Consider the following 19,229-nt stretch of genomic DNA (forward strand, 5'->3'; position numbering starts at 1 on the left):
AGACAAAAAATATTATACTTGGTCATTTATTTATTGAGGAAAATGATCCAATATTACATATATGTGAATGGCAAAAGTATGTGAACCTTTGCTGTCAGTATCTGGTGTGACCCCCTTGTGCAGCAATAACTGCAACTAAACGTTTCCGGTAATTGTTGATCAGTCCCGCACACCAGCTTGGAGGAATTTTATCCCATTCCTCCGTACAGAACAGCTTCAACTCTGGGATGTTGGTGGGTTTCCTCACATGAACTGCTCGCTTCAGGTCCTTCCACAACATTTCGATTGGATTAAGGTCAGGACTTTGACTTGGCCATTCCAAAACATTAACTTCATTCTTCTTTAACCATTCTTTGGTAGAATGACTTGTGTGCTCAGGGTCATTGTCTTGCTGCATGACCCACCTTCTCTTGAGATTCAGTGCATGGACAGATGTCCTGACGTTTTCCTTTAGAATTCGCTGGTATAATTCAGAATTCATTGTTCCATCGATGATGGCAAGCCGTCCTGGCCCAGATGCAGCAATATGGGCCCAAACCATGATACTACCACCACCATGTTTCACTGATGGGATAAGGTTCTCATGTTGGAATGCAGTGTTTTCCTTTCTCCAAACATAACGCTCCTCATTTAAACCAAAAAGTTCTATTTTGGTCTCATCCATCCACAAAACATTTTTCGAATAGCCTTCTGGCTTGTCCACGTGATCTTTAGCAAACTGCAGATGAGCAGCAATGTTCTTTTTGGACAGCAGTGGCTTTCTCCTTGCAACCCTGCCATACACACCATTGTTGTTCAGTGTTCTCCTGATGGTGGACTCATGAAAATTAGCCAATGTGAGAGAGGCCTTCAGTTGCTTAGAAGTTACCCTGGGGTCCTTTGTGATCTCACCGACGATTACACGCCTTGCTCTTGGAGTGATCTTTGTTGGTCGACCACTCCTGGGGAGGGAAACAATGGTCTTGAATTTCCTCCATTTGTACACAATCTGTCTGACTGTGGATTGGTGGAGTCCAAACTCTTTAGAGATAGTTTTGTAACCTTTTCCAGCCTGATGAGCATCAACAACGCTTTTTCTGAGGTCCTCAGAAATCTCCTTTGTTCGTGCCATGATACACTTCCACAAACATGTGTTGTGAAGATCAGACTTTGATAGATCCCTGTTCTTTAAATAAAACAGGGTGCCCACTCACACCTGACTGTCATCCCATTGATTGAAAACACCTGACTCTAATTTCACCTTCAAATTAGCTGCTAATCCTAGAGGTTCACATACTTTTGCCATTCACAGATCTGTAACATTGGATCATTTTCCTCAATAAATAAACGACCAAGTATAATATTTGTGTCTCATTTGTTTAACTGGGTTCTCTTTATCTACTTTTAGGACTTGTGTGAAAATCTGATGATGTTTTAGGTCATATTTATGCAGAAACATAGAAAATTCTAAAGGGTTCACAAACTTTCAAGCACCACTGTAGTACCATTTTCTTCAGGGCTGTGCCCCTCACAAAAATCGTACTATGCCAATCACCTCAGAAAATCCATAATTTCAGACGAAGCCTCTCAGTGCATGGTATATTAGATTACTGTACAGTGAAGGTAAGAAGCGTCACTCACTTGTTGGGCTAATGAGAAGAGGTCCTGGTGCAAAGCAAGCACTGCCCTGTAAAAGGCACCATCATGGGTGTCTCTAGGAATCATACAGGTGTACTCCTCCATACTGTCCCAGTGCCCTTTAATACACACAGACAGACATGTAAAATATTGCAATAAACTGTTTCATAATTATGCCCCCCTTTATAAGCAAGTCTGTTTACAGCAGGGTTGTCATAAATAAAAGTTTTATAATGTCACCTACAATTTTAACTGTTTACACATAACCACTTGTATGTTTATTGATGCTACCTGCTGCAAATTTATTTGTACCCTACATCACTCATTAGATGCATAATTCAGATTTGCTACTTTTTTAATTGCAGGATCATCATCATCATCATCATTTTTCGGCTGCTCCCGTTAGGGGTCGCCACAGCGGATCTGTTCTGCATATTTGATTTGGCATAGGTTTTACATCGGATGCCCTTCCTGACGCAACCCTCCCCAGTTTATCCAGGCTCGGGACCGGCACTAAGCATGCACTGGCTTGTGCAACCCCAGTGGCTGGGTATTTTACCTAATCTGCATGTCTTTGACCTGTGGGAGGAAACCAGAGCACCCGGAAGAAACCCACGCAGAAACGGGGTGGGGGGGAGACGACATGCAAACTCTACACAGAAAGGCCCTCGTCGGCCGTGAGGTTCGAAGCCGGAACCTTCCTGCTGTGAGGTGACAGTGCTAACCACTACACCACCCTCATGTGCCCCTTTTCCACTGAAGCAGTTCCAGGGCTGGTTCGGGGCCAGTGCTTAGTTTGGAACCGGGTTTTCTGTTTCCACTGACAAAGAACTGGCTCTGGGGCCAGAAAAAACGGTTCCAGGCCAGCACCAACTCTCTGCTGGGCCAGAGGAAAGAACCGCTTACGTCAGCGGGGGGGCGGAGTTGTTAAGACCAACAACAATAACAAGACCGCGAAAGATCGCCATTTTTAAGCGACGAGAAGCAGCAGCTGTACAAACGCGAAGTCATCCATTATTATTGTTGTTGTTGTTGCTGCTGCTGCTTCTTCCGTGTTGTTTTTGCTTTGATATTCGCGCCAAGATTTATGCAAACGTAGCGACGTAACTGACGTATACAGCGACGTAATGACGTGGCTTCCGTTAGCACCGCGAGCTATGGAAAAGCAAACTGGTTCTCAGCTGGCTCGCAAGTTGAACGAGTTGTGAACCAGCACCAGCACTGGCCCCGAACCAGCCCTGGAACTGATTTGGTGGAAAGGGGGTAATGTAGGATAGGTACATTTAAAATGTAAATATTATTTTGAATGATACGGACATATTTCACAAGCTGTCTAAAACATACCCCTCTGTTTTCCTTCCCCAAGTGAGTGATCCCATCATCTGCCAAGGACTAGGTGTTCATCGTTGCTGATCGTAAATTAACGGAGTATGAATAAATATTTATTACAGCACGGCGTTCGGTTACATAATCTTACTGGGGAACATCAGCAGACCTCATAAACTTTTGGCGTAACAAAAATTAAGTGTGTGTGTTTCTTTACCCAGGCCCCAGGCTGCAGCTGCTGCCATGCGTGCCATCTTGGCCTGCGTCTCCTCACTAACCAGAGTCCATTCCTCACAACACTGCTGGTGTAGCTGACCCCTGAGAGCGAGCGAGAGACAGACAGATAGAGAGAACATTATAGCAAAGGCACCATTACCAAGTCTGCAATCAGTATTTCCTTCTTGTTCATGAAAAATCCAGGTTAGAGCTCGACCTGCATTAGGGTAGGTCCGTGCCAAATGACCAGATGGTGGTTGCAGCACCAGATTCATTTTCTTTGTAACAGCTTATGGTAACAGATACTGGTGAAATATGAACTGATAAAAAATTTCAGGGCCCTGTTCTGTGTATTTAATGCACTAGGGCATTTTGAAAATGACTGAAATTAGACCAGAATGTACCCCCTAAATCCTCGCCAGGGATTTTTGGGGTTTTAAATGTGTTTTTCTCAGCTTCTAGGCTACACAGAGGTTTGAAATTTGGTAAATTAACTCTCTACATGTTGCACATCTGGAAGGAAAACATAGAGCCATCTATCTAGAAAATCCTGGCCATACTAAGGTACTTCCTAAAAATGCTAAAAATGGAGAAAAACGCATTCGCGAGTAGGGTTTCGGGCCCTGAAAATACTAGAAAACAAATGTATTCATCTCCTATCACTACCTGGTCTTATTATAAACCAGATTGCCTGGTCACTTATATAACGGGAGCTCTCTAGATAGAGTATTTACAGAAATACGGCAGATTCAATTACATACCCCACAAAAAGTATCATATCTTTAAGACGCTGAATGGAAATGAAGCACAGGCAGCACAGGTCTGCAACTTGGTAAATAGTTTCATTAATTCAATCACTACAAACATGTGAAGTGTCCTCTTGTTGTTATTTATGCATCACTCTCTTTTTCCAATCCCAAATCATCCATTTTTAATGCCCTCGAATTTGTTTTTGCTGTTACATGTACTCTACAGTTCACAAATAACTATATACTCGACCATGAAAAAGTAATTTAAGATCACAGATGCAGCACTCTCCTATTCATATGTTTGTCATGACTGATTTTGGGTGTGTTGTCTGTTTACAGTTGCATTTCTGACGGAGACTATATCAGTATTTATAATTTTCCATAAATCATGTACACACCAGTATTTTTAAATACCTGTATATCATTTATATCACTTTTTATTTGATATTTCCTTTCTGTTTTCAGATCTGAGTGATCTTTAACATTGCTCCTGTTCAAAGATCCAAACTTGAGTGTAGATAGTATGTGTAACAAACTTTTGGTGCTGGAACTCTATAAATAGAACTAACGGCTAGTTCCTTAATAACATAGACCAAAATGTGTTTGGTCCCTGCGCCAGGCACAAATAGAAGGGCACGACAGTATAAGCTTAGCCCTCAAAGTAAAAAAAAAAAAAAAAAAAAAAAAAGAATTGTAAAAGCATTTGCAGAATTCAATGCTAATAACCTTTAATAACATCTGAGACTTCCTCATAAAGAAAATACTAAATCCTTGATTGATCACTAATTAGAATCTATATTAAAAAAATGACTCATCTAAATACACAAACAGCAAATTCGAGGGCATTAAAATGGATGATTTGGGATTGAAAAAAAATGAATGATGCACAAATAACAACAAGAGGACACTTCACACGTTTGTCGTGATTGAATTAAATGAAACTTTTTTCCGTACCAAGTTGCAGACCTGTGCTACCTGTGCTTTATTTCCATTCAGGGTCTTAAAGATGTGATACGTTTTGTGGGGTATGTAATTGAATCTGCCATATTTCTGTAAATACTCTATCTAGAGAGCTCCCGTTATATAAGCGACCAGGCAATCTGGTTTATGGGTTGTTTTACAATCAGGGTACGCAAGCTAAAAATCACATTTAACACTTATTATCTTCAATATCAAAAGGCTTGACTAAATAAACTTGGTTGTTTATTGTAGCCCTGTGATAGCTCTATTTACCATGCAAAAAAAAAATTTGGTGATAACGTTATTTTTGGTGAATGTATGGCAATATATGTCATATTTAGCAAAATTACTCGTGTCATTTAGAAAAAGTGCTTTTTTGACCACAGGTAGCTCCAAAAGGGATGCACTTACATCATTCTTTATACCATAAAACAAATATTTGGTTCCATATCATTGGAAACATAGTTAAGTTTTAATGTTGAATGCCAGTAAGTTTTCAGACTATTTTGATCAAATTAGTATGTAATTGTGTAAAAAAAAATGTCCTCTCCGAGACAGCTAATTTTTCAATATAAAATAACATATCTAAAATGATTATTTTCATCCTAAAATGTGGTCAAGATATTGGGACATAAATATTAGAGACAACTAACACAAAGCTTACAGCCTTATATTTAAAAGCACTATGGAAGTAGTGGATTCTGAATTGTCGAAAAAAAAAAGTCCTCTCCGAGAATCACTTCATTTGTTTCTCCCAGCCCTGCTTAAAGCTACACTTAATCTTCTTTATCTTATAGCAGATTACACAAAACTACCATACACATATGTCAAAAAATTACCTGAAATCTGTTCTTTAACTTGTCCTTCACTTAAAAACTGGTACAAGAACCAGTTTGAATCAATTTGAATTTTGGACCCCTGTGACACAAATTTTGTACCCTGATTGTAAAACAACCCTTATAATAAGACCAGGTAGTGATAGGAGATGAATACATTTGTTTTCTAGTATTTTCAGGGCCCGAAACCCTACTCGCGAGTGCGTTTTCTTAATTTTTAGCATTTTTAGGAAGTACCTATGGCCAGGATTTTCTAGATAGATGGCTCTATGTCTTCCTACCAGATGAGCAACATGTAGAGAGTTAATTTACCAAATTTCAAACCTCTGTGTAGCCTAGAAGCTGAGAAAAATGCATTTAAAATCCCAAAAATCCGTGGCGAGGATTCTAGTCTAATTTAGCAATTTTTCAAAATGGCATAAATAAAAAAAAAACCTCTGGGTCTAGAAAGCTGAAATTTTTAAAACTAATTTAGATTTACATACATTTTCATCTGTAACTTCTACCATTAAATTAAAAATATTGCTGCAACCAGTTTTCTATATATTGGGTCTTTTTGGCTTGGACTTACCCATGAGCACAGCTCTGCAAGAGGACACCGTGAGAACGAAGGTTTAATACTGGGGGGAAAACAAAAAATAACCTGACAATGTCATGTTCTTTTTCATTTGTATTGTGAACAAGCAAGGTCATATTCCAAATTCTGAATGAATAGACTTGAATCCTTCATCACTGAGCCATGTTTGACCGGCTACTGGAAGATCAACCACAGAGACAGGGCAGGCAGGAAAGGCCAAGCGTTCATCTGTGTTTTACCAATAGCTCTCACCACAAAGTCAATGACTTGCACTGATTTATGATAATTACGGCTGTGACAGCCCAGAAAACACCATGAAATCATGTCTTGATCACGTGAAGCTACAAAACAAATAGGCCCTCTGATGCCTGGGCTTGATATTGGTTTTTAAAGAGATCTGTCTGAAGAATATGTCAAAGTCTTGGACGACTTTGTTCGTCATATGGCATGGTGGGCTGGGTGGGTGGGGTTGAGGGGTTGGTTCAGGGGTCAAAAAAGGTCATCACACAGGTAGGGTCCCAAGACTTGCAGTACGTGTCATTACTCAAACAGCTTTTTGGGATTATAGTGAATTAAATGCTTTCCCAGCTGACTTATTATATGAGCAATAATAATATTAGGAGCTAATGCTATGTGTCTGTCTGTCTAACACACACACTGAACAAAAAGAGGAGCTAGGTTACCATCTTGTGAAATAAAATCACTCATGAGAATTAAGTCTTGCTGCAATTATATAATAAATTGTCCTTTTGTCTCTGTGGGCAATTAAAAAAAAAAGTGTGTCAAGGGCAAAAAATAGGTCACTTACAGACTTAATTATCCCTAGTAATGCAAACTTTGACACTCAGATGATGTAATTTATTTATAGGCACCTTGTAATGTACATTAGTTTTGAATTAATATGGGTTTGGATTGCAGCCTACAAGAAGAAATAACTTCTGTACTACATTTCTAAGCCATACATGAAATTAAAAAAAAAAAGTGCCAGTAGAGATCAACTGTCGATAACAGCAAGCATGTGGCAAAACGTATTATGGTCTGAAACAAGGTGGAACATTTAAAGCCTAGGTCACAACCGGACGTACGATTTTTTGGCCGTGCGATTTTTGGCGTTTCCCAAATCGCTGCGGTTTTTTTTGTTCGTGGAGAAAGATGCACGTTGGCCGTAAGTTTGTCTTGCAACCAGGGCTTTGAACCAGAATTTTTTTCCTATTGGTTCGTTCTGAACAGAAACGGAATTTTAACGTTTCCGGTTTTGGGTTCCACCATTAAATAGACGTTCCCGAACCGGTTAGAACAAAAAAAAATTTCGTTCCCGGAACGGTTAATTACGTTCCCTGTCAGCTGTTTAACAAATGGCTATAAAATTATGTCTCTGTCTCATCCAGCTTAAGCCAAATGTAGGCTAATTCTATTACAACCTTCATTAAATAAGACAAGAAATAATTTAAAACAATTATTATTTCAAACGTTGGCGATTTGGATTCTCAGTATGTCTTCCCATCTACACAAACAGAAAAAGTGCCAAAAATGAAAGATAATTCGTTTAGTGCGTTACCAAAGGCTAGTCAGGCCCTATGCATTGATAGGCTAACAGAGGTTAACGTCATTTAATGTTTGCGAGCCTCTCATTAACGTGGGCAAATATATTGATATCGTGTTTGAAATTGACGTTTTTGAATAACGATAGACTGCAATATTTACCTCTTATTTAAGATGTGGAGACGTGATAGTAGTCCACCCTCCCGCTCTCTCCAGTCAGCGAATGTCACACAGGAAGTGAACCCCAGCAGGTCATAGAAACTTGCGCAGGAGAAGAATGGCTTTTTTATTTGTAGGCTATGGAAACTTTGAGGAACGAAATAAAAACCGGTATTAACCAGTTACCATTATTTTTAATAAGCGTTTCTGTTCTGGAACATAAAAAATAAAGTTTCTGGTTTCGTTTCTGTTCCATGTGAAATAGAAAAAGTTCCCGGTTTTCGTTTTCGTTCCTTGAACCGGTTCAAAGCCCTGCTTGCAACCCGAAAAAAAACACAAGTGCCCGTAGAGTTTGTTTGACATGACAAAGAACCTCTGCGGCCGGTCTGCGGCCAGTCTACGGCTCGAAAATCATCACGTCACACGCGCGCCTTCCGTGCATTTCTTGCGTTTTTTGCACGTAGACTGGCCGTAGGATCACGTACGGCCGGTTGTGACCGAGGCTTAAGACACAATTCTTAAAGATATTTTGGGTGCAAAAACAAGACAGCTAATCAACCAAAGAACATTACACCCATGGTGAAACATGGTGGTGGCAGCATCATTCGACAGGACTTAGGCTCTAGTCAAGGTATAGGAATCATGAATAGTCCCAAATACAAATCTATTTTGGCATAAAACTTCCAGGGCTCTGTTTGGCAGCTGAAAAGGAAGAAAAATTAACCTTCAAGCACGATAACAACCCAAAGCACAAATCCCAGCCAACAAGGGCTTCCGAAAAAGATTGACGTCTTGGAATGGACAAGTTAGAGCCCAGATCTAAATCCTATCGAACACCTGTGGAATGGCTTGACAGGGGCTGTGAACGAGAAAGTTCTTCACAATTTCATAGATGTAGAGCATTTTTACAAGGAAGAGTGGAATAAAACTGCCAAATTGAGATGTGCTACGTAAGTGGGTAGATTCTTTCTCAAAAAGCCTGAGTTCTGCATTACAAGCAAAATGTGCTTTAACAAAATATCAGTTTAAGGATTATGCATAAAATTAATTGGCTTATTTTATTGGGTCCCCCCCCCCCCCCTTTTCCCCCTAAAATCTCTATTCGTCTTTTACCTGAATTGAACAGTGATTTGTGAATTCAATAGGGGTGTGCAGACTTTTCACATCCACTCTATAGTGTAAACGATAACAGGAACTAAAATTTTTCAGGGATGAACCAAAATATTAAATGGTCACGATAAACAGATAAAAAGTGCACCTCACCCTTTAATGCGTAAAAAAATAAAATGCTGGCTTTTCGTGGTAGAAGAGGAATGAAACAACTTTGAGAAATGCTGTGGGAAAACGGTTAACATCGGGGTGGAAACTCATTTCATGTCATTGATTATTTTCTTATAACAGCATGCCCCAGTTGCGTTTTATTCCTTACTTAAGAAGCTGGACATTAATTACAAATTAGACTCATCGTCTCATCAGGTAACTGACTTGTGATGTGTACTCGTTCTACAAACTGCATACTCATCTGTACTCATTCAGCATACCACCCTGAGGCAGGTTTCTCAAAATTATTTCACAGCCACTGCGCAAAAGAAATGAGCACCCAAGCTTACCGTATGACTCCACCGTACACAGTGTCCTGCTGCCCTTCCCAATAAATGTGCACTGTTCCTGTTACAGGAAATGCTCTGCATTTTCCTTTCTTCTTGCCCAGTGGCTCTGTCAGATTCCATCAGTAATATTAGGGACTCGGTAAGCACAGACAATCTGTAGCCAGTCTAAACCAGGGTTCAGACCCTTCTGCCGGGAATACTAGATTCACATTTCTATTTACCAGATGCTATTTCTAATAATGTCACTCAAACAGTTTGGCCATACCTAAAAGAAAGGGAACTAAGAAAGGCCATATACAGTGGTGCTTGAAAGTTTGTGAGCCCTTTAGAATGTTCTATATTTCTGCATAAATATGACCTAAAACAACATCAGATTTTCACACAAGTCCTAAAAGTAGATAAAGAGAACCCAGTTAAACAAATGAGACGAAAATATTAGACTCGGTCATTTATTTATTGAGGAAAATGATCCAATATTACATATCTGTGAGTGGCAAAAGTATGTGAACCTTTGCTTTCAGTATCTGGTGTGACTCCCTTGTGCAGCAATAACTGCAACTAAACGTTTGCGGCAACTGTTGATCAGTCCTGCACACCGGCTTGGAGGAATTTTAGCCCGTTCCTCCGTACAGAACAGCTTCAACTCTGGGATGTTGGTGGGTTTCCTCACATGAACTGCTCGCTTCAGGTCCTTCCATAACATTTCCATTGGATTAAGGTCAGGACTTTGACTTGGCCATTCCAAAGCATTAACTTTATTCTTCTGTAACCATTCTTTGGTAGAACGACTTGTGTGCTTAGGGTTGTTGTCTTGCTGCGTGACCCACCTTCTCTTGAGATTCAGTTCATGGACAGATGTCCTGACGTTTTCCTTTAGAATTCGCTGGTATAATTCAGAATTCATTGTTCCATCAATGATGGCAAGCCGTCCTGGCCCAGATGCAGCAAAACAGGCCCAAACCATGATACTACCACCACCAAGTTTCACAGATGGGATAAGGTTCTCATGCTGGAATGCAGTGTTTTCCTTTCTCCAAATATAATGCTTCTCATTTAAACCAAAAAGTTCTATTTTGATCTCATCCGTCCACAAAACATTTTTCCAATAGCCTTCTGGCTTGTCCACGTGATCTTCAGCAAACTGCAGATGAGCAGCAATGTTCTTTTTGGAGAGCAGTGGCTTTCTCCTTGCAACCCTGCCATGCACACCATTGTTGTTCAGTGTTCTCCTGATGGTGGACTCATGAACATTAATATTAGCCAATGTGAGAGAGGCCTTCAGTTGCTTAGAAGTTACCCTGGGGTCCTTTGTGACCTCACCGACTATTACACGCCTTGCTCTTGGAGTGATCTTTGTTGGTCGACCACTCCTGGGTGGAGTGGTCTTGAAACAATGATCTTGAATTGCCTCCATTTGTACACAATCTGTCTGACTGTGGATTGGTGGAGTCCAAACTGTTTAGAGATGGTTTTGTAACCTTTTCCAGCCTGATGAGCATCAACAATGCTTTTTCTGAGGTCCTCAGAAATCTTTGTTCGTGCCATGATACACTTCCACAAACGTGTGTTGTGAAGATCAGACTTTGATAGATCCCTGTTCTTTAAATAAAACAGGGTGCCCACTCACACCTGATTGTCATCCCATTGATTGAAAACACCTGACTCTAATTTCACCTTCAAATTAACTGCTAATCCTAGATGTTCACATACTTTTGCCACTCACAGATATGTAATATTGGATCATTTTCCTGAATAAATAAATGACCAAGTATAATATTTTTGTCTCATTTGTTTAACTGGGTTCTCTTTTTGTACTTTTAGGACTTGTGTGAAAATCCGATAATGCTTTAGGTCATATTTATGCAGAAATATAGAAAATTCTAAAGGGTTCACAACTTTCAAGCACCACTGTATACCGACCAGTGTGGGAAATAAGCAATTTTAAGCAGACTGTCACAGGACAGACAAGCCTGAAATACTACCTGTCAGTCCAAATTTCAGCCTGTCCGAATGACAGGCCAAAGGCCTGGAACAATGCGGCCAGGGGTCCGGGGCCCGTCTTAGGGTCCTGGAAGCTGAAAGGCTTTAGATGCCTGGAGATGGCTTCTCAGCTATTTCCAGGCACATTTTTGGGATCTTTAAAGGCCAAATTACACAAGACATTCATTGCAAAGTACACTACAAATTGAATATAATTTACAAGCAAATGTCAGAAGATTCAAGAAAAACATGCTTAAAGTTCTACCCAAGAAAACAGTCGTACACACAGGTCAGTTCCATGTCTAGAAAAAAAGTATGGGGGAGCAAGGATGTTCCAGTTAGTTGCAACTTACTGGTACTCATATATAGGTACTATAATAACACTCATGAAACATTATGTCAACAATGACTATTTTTATACTATGTTTATAATAAGTCTGTAAGAAATTTCATCAACAATACAACTATTCTTACATAACAGAGTTAACATTTTGAGTACGACATTCCAAGTATCTTCATCACAGAATGATTCAAAACTAGACTTGGGAATATCATTTGGCTTTCAGACTAAAATCTGCTGGACTAGAACTTAGAAAATAGAAGAAAACAAAAACTATTAAAATATAAAGTATACATCCTCCAAAGCATATGACTATGACTGTCATTCTTATTATGAATGAAAAAAAATGCACATAACAATAACAACATAATCACTGATTGGCAGTTTGGCACTTAACGTAATGCTGTACTGCAAAGTTTCATATAAACTGAACTCTTAATCAACTGACTGGATCAATCAGATACCGTCAACCCTAAAACACGAGTTCAACTGCATCGTGCAATAAAAACAACAGTGAATACTGAGTGTATTATTATTGTCTGATTTAGTGTGCCACTCAGGGAGAGGGAGGTGCCTGTAAAGTTTGTCGGGGCTGGGCCATTCAGTGGCTGAGTTATGAATTTTTAAATGCTGGCTCGAGCCAGGGCTCGTGTTAAAGTTTTCAGCGAGCAGCGCTCGCGCGGGGGTTTCAGGAGTGAATAACGGGCCGAAGCAGGGTCGTACTGGGTCGTGCCTGGGGTTGTTCGAAAGGGCTTGGGGAATGGGAGCTGCCAGTAAATTTTGGCAGGGCTAGGACCATCTAGGACCATGGCAGAGTTATGAATTTTTAAATTTGGGCCCGTGGGGGACCCCATTTCACAGGCCGTGTTACAACAATGTATTCACCCAGTGTAACATTAGGAAGAAATTCAGTAGTAGATCAGACCCATATCTTTACAATTTTTCATGGGCCATCCAATTTCATGCTTTTGAAATACAGACGGACACATTTGAATTATTTTTTAATCGGCCATCCGATCCGATGCTTTTGAAATACAGACGGACAAAGGCGAAGAAATGTCCGCTGGTCCGGCCTTATTTCCCCACACTGCTGACTTTTTGAAAAAGGAGGCTTGAAAGGGTTGTAATATTTCCCAAAATGTATTCCGTCACTGTGAGAAAATGTGTAAACTGCACCAGCCTTTCTTAAATATTAAAAATCAATGCAAACAGATTGTCCCTGTCAAGGACTTTGGACTCACCATTCTCCCAGTGCCTCTAAACAGCGCATGCGACCCAGAATAAGCTCCGGGTCTCCTTTATTCATGTCAATCTTCTTATCGTAGGCCACCAGAGCATCTTCCCACTCATGTAGTTTCTCATACCAGGTGGCCTGAATCTCCTATTAAAAGGGGACAAATGCAAGAGGTCCATACCAAAAGTACCAAAATTTGTCGAAAATGACGACATTTCCAACACTTCTTCTGTGGTACACTAACTTTCTTCAAGTAACTCATTTAAGAATAAGCCGTTTCTCAACCAGGTTTTAAGGTGAAACAAATTAATTACACAGTATAATCAAAAATTATGAATGAATAGCCTGTGAATGGGGTGTAGAAAAAGGCGTTTGTGATTTTTGAACTCGATGTAGGTTTTATAAAAAGTACACAATGGTCCTGTCTCATTTTGAGCCACCTACAGCAAGTCAACACAGCAGATGTCAATACGTAAATCAACCTGAAGCCTGACGCTCTCTTGTTAAAGTCTTAAAGAAAAGCAGATGAACTCTTCCTGGGAGGTCTTCAGTTTGAAAGTGTAAAGCCTGCCATTTTGGTTTCGTGATGGTGTCAATAGGGCAATCCAGACAAAATAAACACAAACCTATAAAAACAATTGTAACAAGTTTAAAAAACAAACAAAAAAAAAATCTGTTTTTGGTGATCTATTTTATGTCTACTACATTAACGTGTCAGTAGGGAAAAAAAAGATTTCCGCATTTTATTGAAAGAAAAAAATAAATATTACTTTCATAGCTCTCTCTTAAGTAATGGTTCATACAGTAACAGACCACATTTCTGATAAAAACATCAGTGAGGCTGTCTGGGATTTTACTAGCAGAACCGTCGCAAGATCTCCTCTTACCAGCCAATTTCCTTAGAAAACTCAACAGCAAATCGTGATCTGATTTAAAAGTTCATTGGCTGCTTTACTGTTTAGTGTTACATAATCATTCATTTTGTTTGAGACTTAAAAAAAAAAAACATTATCTTTGAACGCACGTGTACTTTGCATCAAATAAGAATAAGAAAAAATTCCTAATGGCTGGCCTTGTGCGCCACCGAGTGTAAAAGAATGATGCTTTTTTCAAAAGTACTTAATTCAGCACAATGTTCAAAACATAAAAATGATCAAATTCTATAACATTCGATAATCACTGTCCTCACATTGTACTTGTTTTTGTGAGGAACTTATGGCACTCGGACAACAACTTGTGTCCAGAGTCCCGACTGGTCAGAGCTACGCATCTCTATCATATCCTTTCAGAGCAAACTAAATTCATCTCTCATCTCATCTCATTATCTGTAGCCGCTTTATCCTTCTACAGGGTCGCAGGCAAGCTGGAGCCTATCCCAGCTGACTACGGGCGAAAGGCGGGGTACACCCTGGACAAGTCGCCAGGTCATCGCAGGGCTGACACATAGACACAGACAACCATTCACACTCACATTCACACCTACGGTCAATTTAGAGTCACCAGTTAACCTAACCTGCATGTCTTTGGACTGTGGGGGAAACCGGAGCACCCAGAGGAAACCCACGCGGACACGGGGAGAACATGCAAACTCCGCACAGAAAGGCCCTCGCCGGCCACGGGGCTCGAACCCAGGACCTTCTTGCTGTGAGGCGACAGCGCTAACCACTACACCACCGTGCCACCGTAATTCATCTCTTTGAATTATTTAGTTAAATTTGTTTCATTTAACATAAACCTCAAGTGCCCTTGACTGTTTGGTTATTTGAACCAATTTATGTGTGTGTGTGTGTGTGTGTGTGTGTGTGTGTGTGTGTGTGTGTATATATATATGAGTGTTTAGTCTACGTCTAGTTCATATCTAGAGTGTTTATACTGTTTATATTGTCTGAGTGTTTAGTCTATGTCTTGTTCTTATCTAGTGTTTATACTGTTTATTTATACTGTTTATATTGTGTCTGAGTGTTTAGTCTATGTCTAGTTCCTATCTAGAGTGTTTATACTGTTTATATTGTTGTTTGTTTTTTTCAACTATTCTATTTTTATTTATTGCATTGCCTGTTTGCACCGTGGGTCAGAGAGGACTGAAATTTCATCTGTGCTGTATGTCAAGCATGTATAGACTCCTTCGCAGTAAACGTCATTCATACGTAAGCGGAAATTGCGTGCGCAGTCTGGACCCAAAAAAGACTCAGTGATGCCTAGTTGTTGTGTTGTCGGGTGTCAGAATCGTAGCAGTGATGGGGTTAAAATGTACAGAATTCCAGCAGGATCTCACCCATTCCAAAAAAAATCGCCGACATCTATGGCTACAAGCCATCAAACGTGTAGACTGGGATGAAAGCACTATCAAAAATGCGCGGGTTTGCAGCGCCCACTTCATCACAGGTAAGATCAGGCTATTTATTAAATCTTTCTTTTTTATTCTTTCTAGTCTTCATTTATTGATGTAGCAAAATACTTTGGTAACGTTTGTCTGATTAGCTGGGTCATAGTTGCACAATGTAATGAATACTGTTAGCATGTTAACTTAGCTTTGCATGCAATTTTGTTTGTAGGAGAGGTCTCGCTTGACTCGAGCAGTCCAGATTTTGTGCCGTCATTATTTGTGTATGCCGAAAATCACAATTTTAAAGCAAGGATGGAAAGGTAAAATTGTGTGCCCTCGCTCTAAATGCCAACTTGCGTTGACTGCTCTAACCTAGCTCCCGCCCCGTTCAGTTTCATTTCTGCTCTCTGCCTCTCGCTTTTTACGCAGCTCTGATTTCTCTTAGCTGCACTCTTTACACTATCATTCCTTTCATGCCATTCCCTCCTGCAAATTGCTGTTTAGTGTTGGTATTTGCTGTTGTAGCTAAAGCCACATTGCCATCACATCACTGGCATCATTTGATTAAAACAAAATGAATATGAATGTCCCATTGTTAATCAAGTTGTACATGCCCGCACATAACAATCATATGCGTCTAAAGACTTGTAGGCACGAAGTTTTCGTGGGTGTACACTGAAGTCTTGTCAATAAGGTACGAGTATATATCTGGCCATTGTATACCAGGGAACTTACTAACATCGTCCGTCCACTCTTTAATTAAATGCGGATCCGGTAGGCGATGTCCACTTGTTCGAGTTAACTTATTTATGTAGCATTCTCGATCTTGTAACGACAATTGTTTGGCATAATCTGACAGCTCATAATACCGGTCTATGGGCAGCGCCATTGTTTCTGAGTCCAGGCTGCGCGCGCATCCTGGCAACAGTCGGTTTGTTTACAAACATGCGAAGGGGTCTATAACATATTTGACAATAAAGTTGACTTGACTTGATTTGAAGAGCTTTGACTTCATAATGTTGTCATTTAATACAACTATATAAATTAAGAGTGTGTGGACAGTCTGCGGATTTTTTTAGGCCAAAGTATCACTAAACTATACCTGGTATTGGAGTAAGGCATGATACCGTGACCCTGTACACCATCCGACGTGTCAGTCGATACAATTTCAGCACTTTCAACTATAATATTGCATTCTCAGGTTCTCAAGGAACCAGCCTGATGTGAAATGCTAGTTTCATGCAACTTGCTTCAGTCTGAAGACTGTAAAGAAAACGCCAGATGAAAAGTAAACATCTGGCACGGTGGGGGTCGCCAGCTAACTGTTCATCATGCACTGCCCCATTAAAATGTCCACTTCGATATTTTACACAAAGTCATATTTAAGGCACCGAGATCAAACGGTCTAGCTTAGCCATCACATTCTTCTAGCCAATCCCAGTTTCTTCCATTCCTGCTCTTTACCAGACTCTAGTCTGTCCTCTATAAGAAAAATAACACAGCTGGACTGGGCTGCCAAGACATCTAATGAGAAAAAGAGACTCTATAGAAATGTGAGGCCAGTCTTAATAAAATCGGTTCTGCCAAATCTATACGCTCAATAAAGAAAACTATAAAGGTAAAATATTCTCCGATAACAATTCTTGTTTCATCATGTCATCACACACGCCATATTCGATACACATTTAAGTTATTGTTCCTTTGCCTCCAAGAACACAAGTCTGTCTTGTTATTTGCTGTTTGGACCGGTTCTCACTTTGTTACCGTCACAAATGACATGCAAAGATGCGACTAGGGAGGAAAATCAGACGAGTACTATAATTGTGTCTTGGAACAATTAGGTACAATCAAGTCTAACAAAAAGAGCCTGTCCACTAGGTTATGCAACAGATGTGGAAAAGCATCTGCAGTCTTCCTAGGAACATCCCTTGTTTATGAATGTAATTTCTGATCTGGACCATGTCCCTGTGGTCAGCATGAGATACTTAAAAGACAGGACTTAGTTTTGAGTGCTCTGGTTTCAGAGTTAAAGCTGAAGAATCAGACAGAGGAATTAAATTAATCCAAGTCATTATCTCCTTCTTGTCCAAACCTCTTATTACTTCTTGGCAAGGATATTTACGCTCACAGTAGCAAGAGTGATGAGGGCTATAGCCATAATCAGAATAGAATTTTCACTCTGAGAAAAGACCAAGTGTTTCAGATTGCTGTAGAATTAGTAAATTAGATCGGTGAAAAATATATAGTTGTTGAAAGAGAAAAAAAAAAAAACGAGGCGGAAAAGCTGCTCACCAATTCACCAAAATGTTTCATAGCATACTCCAGAACCCCTGACGCGGCCTCTGGCTGCTGCAGCTTGTTGTTGATGCTGTAAAAAAGATAGAGAGAAATACTTTAGCACAGGGTAAAACTCAAGTCTGGAAACACGTTTCAAAAGCCTCTGAGGAGCTGCATTGTGTGATGGATGGTAGCTGAGGTCACCCATACACAGCAATCAAAACACATGGTATGGTAGTTACCAGTTCCAGACGTGTGCTTCTAACATGTCAGTAATGGTGTTAACTGTTCAGCGAAGGATCATTTCAGGGAACTCCAAGCCTGGAGACACTGGGAACTGTGGCTATGCATGTAATAGGGTCCGGTCCTACAACACCGATAATTATAACTCCACCTATAACTATACCACTGCCTGAATTTAGTTCCAGTCTGGAGCAGTCACACCACGACTACAATCCTGACTATAATATAGGTTGGTCCTGTCACTCAGCTAAGGGTTGTTTTACAATCAGGGTACGCAAGCTAAAAATCACATTTAACACTTATTATCTTCAATATCAAAAGGCTTGACTAAAGCCTAGGTCACAACCGGACGTACGATTTTTTGGCCGTGCAATTTTTGGCGTTTCCCAAATCGCTGCGTTTTTTTTGTTCGTGGAGAAAGATGCACGTTGGTTGTACGTTTGTCTTGCAACCTGAAAAAAACGTAAGCGCCCGCAGAGTTTGTTTGACATGACAAAGAACCTCTGCGGCCGGTCTGCGGCCAGTCTACGGCTCGAAAATCAGCACGTCACACGCACGCCCTCCGTGCGTTTCTTGCGTTTTTTGCACGTAGACCGGCCGTAGGAGCACGTACAGCCAGTTGTGACCGAGGCTTAAATAAACTTGGTTGTTTATTGTAGCCCTGTGATAGCTCTATTTACCATGCAAAAAAAAAATTTGGTGATAACGTTATTTTTGGTGAATGTATGGCAATATGTGTCATATTTAGCAAAATTACTTGTGTCATTTAGAAAAAGTGCTTTTTTGACCACAGGTAGCTCCAAAAGGGATGCACTTAAATCATTCTTTATACCATAAAACAAATATTTGGTTCCATATCATTGCAAACATAGTTAAGTTTTCAGACTATTTTGATCAAATTAGTATGTAATTGTGTCAAAAAAATGTCCTCTCCGAGACAGCTAATTTTTCAATATAAAATAACATATCTAAAATGATTATTTTAATCCTAAAATGTGGTCAAGATACTGGGACATAAATATTAGAGACAACTAACACAAAGCTTACAGCCTTATATTTAAAAGCACTATGGAAGTAGTGGATTCTGAATTGTCAAAAAAAAAAGTCCTCTCCGAGAATCACTTCATTTGTTTCTCCCAGCCCTGCTTAAAGCTACACTTAATCTTCTTTATCTTATAGCCGATTACACAAAACTACCAGACACACATGTCAAAAAATTACCTGAAATCTGTTCTTT

General features: G+C 40.0%; 1 protein-coding gene across 1 annotated transcript in view; it reads right to left on the minus strand.

Annotated features, from left to right (window-relative positions):
- mtor (mechanistic target of rapamycin kinase) overlaps positions 1-19,229 on the minus strand; it is a 267,396-nt gene that overhangs the window by 73,361 nt on the left and 174,806 nt on the right. The window contains exons 30-33 of the mRNA XM_060931539.1: positions 17,765-17,840; positions 13,154-13,293; positions 3,161-3,261; positions 1,621-1,736 (exon numbers count right to left, since the gene is read on the minus strand). Coding sequence (XP_060787522.1) covers positions 1,621-1,736; positions 3,161-3,261; positions 13,154-13,293; positions 17,765-17,840 — 433 coding nt within the window. The remainder of the gene's footprint in view (positions 1-1,620; positions 1,737-3,160; positions 3,262-13,153; positions 13,294-17,764; positions 17,841-19,229) is intronic.

The sequence above is a fragment of the Neoarius graeffei genome, chromosome 10 (genome assembly GCF_027579695.1).
Source record: "Neoarius graeffei isolate fNeoGra1 chromosome 10, fNeoGra1.pri, whole genome shotgun sequence".
Taxonomy (NCBI): Eukaryota; Metazoa; Chordata; class Actinopteri; order Siluriformes; family Ariidae; genus Neoarius; species Neoarius graeffei.